This window comes from Nematolebias whitei, chromosome 21 (assembly GCF_014905685.2).
Source record: "Nematolebias whitei isolate Nwh7 chromosome 21, NemWhi1, whole genome shotgun sequence".
NCBI lineage: Eukaryota > Metazoa > Chordata > Actinopteri > Cyprinodontiformes > Rivulidae > Nematolebias > Nematolebias whitei.
In genome coordinates this window covers 35,280,504-35,287,350 of record NC_056518.1, presented here as the reverse complement: position 1 = coordinate 35,287,350, position 6,847 = coordinate 35,280,504, and the positions used below count along the sequence as shown (strand labels likewise).

The 6,847-nt window shown below is 41.1% G+C and overlaps 1 protein-coding gene across 1 annotated transcript in view; it reads right to left on the bottom strand.

Moving 5' to 3' along the window:
• The window catches only part of efna2a (ephrin-A2a), a 165,916-nt gene that overhangs the window by 1,004 nt on the left and 158,065 nt on the right, over positions 1-6,847 (bottom strand). The window contains exon 3 of the mRNA XM_037694750.1: positions 3,106-3,171. Coding sequence (XP_037550678.1) covers positions 3,106-3,171 — 66 coding nt within the window. The remainder of the gene's footprint in view (positions 1-3,105; positions 3,172-6,847) is intronic.

Sequence of the window (6,847 nt, the reverse complement as noted above, 5' to 3'; positions counted from 1 at the left end):
GAAGAAAAGGAGAGCATAAAGAAGAGAAGAGAAGGAGAGCATAAAGAAGAGAAAAAAGGAGAGCATAAAGAAGAGAAGAAAAGAGAACAAAAAGAAGAGAGGAAAATGAAATAAAAAGAAGAGAAGAAAAGGAGAGCAAAAAGAAGAGAAGAGAAGAGAAGGAGAGCATAGAGAAGAGAAGGGTGGCAACAGTTCACTGCAGGGGGTTTAACCAACCTTATTACAGTTTGATCACAGATGAATATGGAGCAAATGACAAACACATACACACACACATGCACACACAAACACACACACACACACATGCACACACACAAACACACACACACATGCACACATAAACACACACACATGCACACACACAGTGACAGCATTCCACAGATGAGATGAAAGTTGCAGATCATCTTCACAGAAACAACAGAAGCTTCAGATGAACAGAAAGTGACAGAACGACAGAATAAAAGAACGCGTGTAGGTTTTGGAACGATGGAGAACGTTCTACCTCTGCAGGGACGTGGAGAACGATCTGAACCTGAAAGCTGCTGGGAAATGTGTTACTATAGGTCCGTTTAATTCTGACATGTGGGTGATTCAGACTCAATGTTGCGCAGGTGGAGCATGAAGACGCACGGGTTTGATCGTGGAGTCAGCTTGAAATGGCACCACGAGACAACATGAGCTCTGGCAAGAGGCCATCTGAAAGAAGGAACTGGAATATTTCTACAAGTTCTTGTTGTTTCTACAACAAGCCGTAAACAGTTGGGAACAAAACTTAAAAGGTAAAAGGTCGTTCAGATCTGTTGAAGATCTGTTGGGATTCTGTGAAAAGGTTAAGATGATAATATCTAACCTGTTGCAGATGGCTCTTTGAACAGCCTCAGTTGTCCGGACTGACTCCAGCTGTTCACCTGCAACGAGTATTTGCTCCAACTCTGCATCATGCAAAGAGTTATATTTGAATATAGCATATATTATATGCTATATTCAAATATATACACTATATTTGAATTAGGGATGCACCGATCCACTTTTTTAAACTTCCGATCCGATCCCGATACCTAGATCTGAGTATCGGCCGAAACCGATCCAGTTCCGATATCATGATCATCATTGATTTTATATGAGGCTGTAATAATCTGCTCTCAAGTACAATCTGTACAAATCTATGCATGCATGTCCAAAAAGACAACTTGAGGCAAGTTTTATTAATGTTGGACAAGTTTTAAAGTAAGAATTAAAATCTGCTAACACAAAACATGTTTATTTTTATTACTAGTTTTAAAGTGGATATTAAAGTGATTAATTTAAGTGATTGTTTAGTTGTTTTATATTTTTTTAAATAAGGGACAGATATAAAAATCTTTTTCTTCTTTCTGAACTCGTTTCATTCAGTTTTCTTTTTGATGATGTTTATTTTTATTTTGTTTCTTTTAAATGAATGAATTAAATAAAATGTTAAATGGCTTCAAACACCTGCTAAGTTCATGACATAAACCAACAGACATGTTCCTGTTTTTAGTATTTTACATCACTTTATAATGTAGCTGTTTATGTTTTTAATATATATAATTTTCAAATCACATGTTTGTTTATGATTGTCTCCTGTTGTACTGATAAATATCTCCTGCAGGGTAAACTAGATCTTGGCTGCAAATATCAAACTGTGAAATCCTTCATTTTCTACAACTGATAGTGGTTGGTCATTAATGATGAAGTTTATCAACTTCTCTGTAAACATTAGAGCTCCGTGGTTTCAGCGACGTCTTCTTCTTGTTCAGTCCGAAGCAGGCAGTCTGATCTGGGTCAGCCCCGCTCAGTCTGTCCCTCCTCAGAGACGGACAGACTGAGCAGGGCAGATTGGACGAGGCCGGCCGGGGTCGAGTCGCCTCTTTCGGTTGACCAAAGAGCAGCGCCCGCTGAAGCCACGGAGCTCGAATGTCCATCGTAAAACTAACTTTAACGCGGTTTAATGTGGCGCTGTGGCTCTGCAGACAGTGCACGTTGCTGTCTTGATTTGTCGTGTTTAGTGTAAAATACTTCCACACAGCGACATGTTTAGATGAAAAGTTTGTTAGCTGTTAGCCACGGTGCTGCTAACTCAGTCCTCACGTTATAGCTGCTGCAAACTATGGACTGGATTTCCTGAATGTGGGGCGGGTCTTGTTACTCTGGGCTCATGAGACACTTTCAGGAAATCCAGTCCATAGTTTGAAGCCAACATACATCAAGGATCGGAAATATGGACAGGTGGATCAGAAAAATCCGATACGTAAATTATGCTGGTATCGGAGACCGATACCGATACTGGATCGGATCGGCCCATCCCTAATTTGAATATAACATATATATTTTATATATAGCATATAATATATGCTGCTGCTAACATCCAACTGTCCCAGCACAGAGACATGCTGTGCGGTTTACAATTAAGTCAGAGGTGCAAAACTCACTTAATGAGGGTTTTGCAAATTATACAGCTGCTGTAGGTAAAATCCAAAACTGCATCCCAAACACACTTTACATAACATGCAAGTGTTGCTGGGTCATGGCCCGTTTCTCCAAACTGAGGTTTTTAGAACACATGAGACGATAAATGCACAGAACCTTTCCACAGAAGCCCATTTCATAAAATGGAAGTATTCCTTTCATTTGGTGAATACATCCATGAAATAAGACATTTTATTCCTTCACAGTGAACTCTCAGGAGCAAAGCTAGCAGCGCGTTCACATCACGTTTCTGCACGCGGCTTCAGCTCTCCTGTCCTTACACAAGCACAGAAGGTCTCCCTCACACCCACTCTCATGGGATGTCATGTGAAGTACGGATGTCACTTTGTGCCTCTGTACATGCGCACACTTCTCCTCGTCTGTTCCTAAGTGTGTGTCTGCGCTTGTGCAAGCTCGTGTGTGTTGTACGTGTGAATGCGACACACAGTAAGTGTGTGTGCTAAAGTGTCAAAGTGTTGCCAGGGCTTCTATCAGACCTTTTGTTGTCCCTAACTTTACTCTGATAGGAAATCTGGACCTTTGTGTGTGTGTGTGTGTGTGTGTGAGTGAGTGAGTGTGTGTGTGTGTGAGTGAGTGTGTAGTTAGAGCGTGACTTACCTGGAGGTCTGACATACACCTTCAGCTTTAGACACGCCCGCCCCACGTGGTTTGGGTGAGGAGATGCTGCAAACAAAGATTAAGAGGAGATTCAATATTCATGTTGCTCACTGCCTTCATAAAATATGTCCATTTTATTTTATACAGCACATTTAAAAACAATGATACTGACCAAACAGGAAATCAGCAATGAAGTAAATGAAAGATCAAACATTAAAAACACAAGTTTAATAAAACAGACTAAGAAAATAAGAAACAAACAATACCTTAATATAAATCAGAAAATATATTCTAAAATATTTAATTGACTTATTAAGAGTGCCGATGCATAACCATTGAAGCATGCCTGTTGTTTAAATGCTTGTTTAGCATTTACATAATTGTTTTCTTTATAACTGCTGGTATGCTAATTTTAGCTAAAGATCTGATACTTTTAGCTTTTACCTAAAATTTAGAAAATTTTGGCTTTTATTGAGTTAATTTTAGCATTTAGCTAATGTTTTGCTAATTTTAGCATTTATTTAGAATTTTACGAATTTTATCTCATGTTCTCCTTTTGAACAATTCAGTTTCAGCCTCTAACAAATTTCAGCAGTCATTCAGAACTGAGCATTTTCACAAAAAAATGCAGTTTTCTAGGCATCACCCTGTTCAATGGCTCTGGTCAGTTTCTAAAAATAGCTCCTTCCATAATGAGTGTCTGACGTCACACATACCTCACAGTACCCCCCCGATCTCAGGCAAGCAGAACTTCAAGTACAATACGATTAGTGCTGTACTTGTGGTTTACGTCAATAAAACAGCAAAAAATGGGATCCAACAAGTGTTGTTGCTCAGGGGTTTTATGCTTATGCCGATGATACGCTGACAAGCCAAGAAGTGGTTAGCACCGTTGCCTCACAGCAAGAAGGTCCTGGGTTCAATCCCCAGTTGGACCTGGGGTCTTTTTGTGTGCAGTTTGCATGTTCTCTCTGTGCTGCGTGGGTTTTCTCCGGGTACTCCGGTTTCCTCCCACAGACCACAAACATGCATGTTAGGCTGCTTTCAGGCCTCTCTTGCAAAACAGATCTGTGATCTCAATGCAATTTGTCTGGTTAAATAAAGGTTAATAATATGAGCCTTATATTCAAAGTATACGTTTCATACTAGGGGTGTAACGGTACATGAGGGTGTATTGAACAGTTTCTGTACGCCATGTTCGGTTCGGTCCACGTGCGTACTGTTTCGGTTATTTTTTTCACTCATTAATTTTTAATAGCGAGAGATTATTCACCGTGGAACTAAAGTTGCTGAGCGTGTTTCAGCACGGAGCTATTTATTGTTGTATAGTCTTGCAGCACGCACAGCATTAGCAGCCTAGCATGTCGTCGTGGTCTCCTGTTGGGGAACATTATGTCTTTCTTGTTAAAAGACAAGTGAACAAATCCAAAGCTGTGTGTCGACGCTGTTTCACGGAGACTGGATCTGCAGCAGCAACACGTCGAACTTAACAACTTGAAACAACATCTGAACGTGAACGGAGTTTGGTGCAAAAAGCGATTCCAGCAGCATTTAAACAACCTTCATCAGGTGATCGGTCCAGAGCAACAACAAGCTGTAGGAGTTCTTAAAGCTCTGGATCTACGTCTGAATGTTGTTGATGCGCCGGCTTTAAAGTTCTTGAGCCCCGCTGCGACACGCCAACACTTCAGCAAAAAGTTGTAGCAGCACTTTATGAAAAAGATAAAACTGATCGTCAACAAGCCCTGGAGCAGATCAAAGTCCTGTCCTCATGATGAGTGAGACATTCAACCACCTCATATCAGAAATGATGACCGTGCAAGAAGAGGTATTGTTATTGTATTATTATGATCTAATTAAATTTTTTAATTTAAAATCATCATCTTATAATTGTTTTTTTTTTTACGTCTTTGTGTTTTTGCAGTCTGAGGATGTCACAGAGATAGCAGCTGAATCTTCTTCCTCTTCAGGGAAATCATCACCTCCAGCTAAGAAGTCTGTGATGACTGAACTCTGAACTTTTCCAGGGACAGGAAGTAGCAAGTCCCTTTTGCATCAGGTCCAAGAAGAGGTTCATGAGTTCAGAGCTTCAGGGTGTCCTTCCCTTCAAGCGGACCCTTCTTTGGTGGAAAGACAATGAGAACAAATACAGCCACTCTCTATTCCTGCTCCTGTTGTTAGCGAGAGGTTTTCTCCACAGCTGGAGATATTCACTGCAACTAGATCTATGGTTTTGGCAGAAAATGTAGATAAATTGCTGCTGCCTCTCAGCGAGCAGGTCCCTGGTTCAAACCCCGGTCCAGGGGCCTTTCTGGGTGGAGTTTGCATGTTCTCTCCGTGCATGTGTGGGTTTTCTCTGGGTACTCCGGTTTCCTCCCACAGACCAAAAACATGCATGTTAGACTGATTGGTAACTCTAAATTGTCCCTAGGTGTGAGAGAGAGAGTGAATGATTGTTTGTCTCGTTTGTCTCTATGTGTCCCTGTGATGGACTGGAGACCTGTCCAGGGTGTCCCCCGCCCCTCGCACAGTGATTGCTGGACATGGACACCAGCGACCCCCGTGACCCAAAATGGAACAAGCGGGTAAAGATAATGGATGGATGGATGTAGATAAATTGGTCTTTTTGTCCAAAAACTTTAAACTTGATTAGTTACATTGTAAACGGTCTGTTGCTGCTTATTGTTCTGCTTCTGACTGTTGTTGTATTTATCAAGATTTATTATTGTTATTATAGTTTATTTATTGATGTTTATTTAAAATATCATCCAAATGGGTCACTTTATTTATTTTTATACAAACGTATTGTTTACTTGGCATATTTTCAAAATAAACATTTTGTAACTCTTTTTTTGTAACGAAGATGAACCGAACCAAAATGTGATTTTAGCGTACCGTTATATCCCTGATGGATAATAAAATCCTGGCATTCCTTGAAGGACCACATGCTGCTTCCATGCCAGCTTCAGACTAAACTTATCTTCTGTTGAGAAATAACAAAAGTGTAGCCATTTGACTCCACCCTTAAACCACCAGCCTTGGACCACCACCCTTGGACCACCACCCACAGTCTCATGTGACATCACCAGTGATCCATTTGTGTTTGGAGTCTGTTTAGTGCATTACTGTCAGTTTCCACCTCCATAAACTTTAGCTTAATACCTGTTACATTTACAGAGTAATATTCATTTTAGTGTTTGCTGATATCACTTCGCTGTGGTAACCACCTTCATATCCATTTGATAGTTACTTTCAGAAAGTTTTATTAAAATGGATTCAGTGATTTATCGGATATTGTGCTAACAGACAGATCTCCAAACACAGAGAAATGGGCAGAAACAGTGTTGCCCCATCTTTGCTTTCAGCAGCGGGCAAAAACAAACTGATGTGACAGAACAGCTGCTTAAAGATGTCTGCTTGCACATCTGCATGGACGTGTGGGGGAGTGTGTGACGTGTGGGGGGGTGTGTGACGGTGTGGGGGAGTGTGTGATGTGTGGGGGAGTGTGTGATGTGTGGGGGAGTGTGTGACGGTGTGGGGGAGTGTGTGACGGTGTGTTTGTGCAGTCCACAGGCACTGAGAAATAAATTAAAAAGTGTGTGTGTCAGTCAAGATGATGGACATGGCCTTTCACAGGCTCACAATTGCTTGATGACTGATCCCCACGACTGTCCACCCTCCACCCCCGCAACTACATCACACACACACACACACGCACACACACACACACACACACACACAC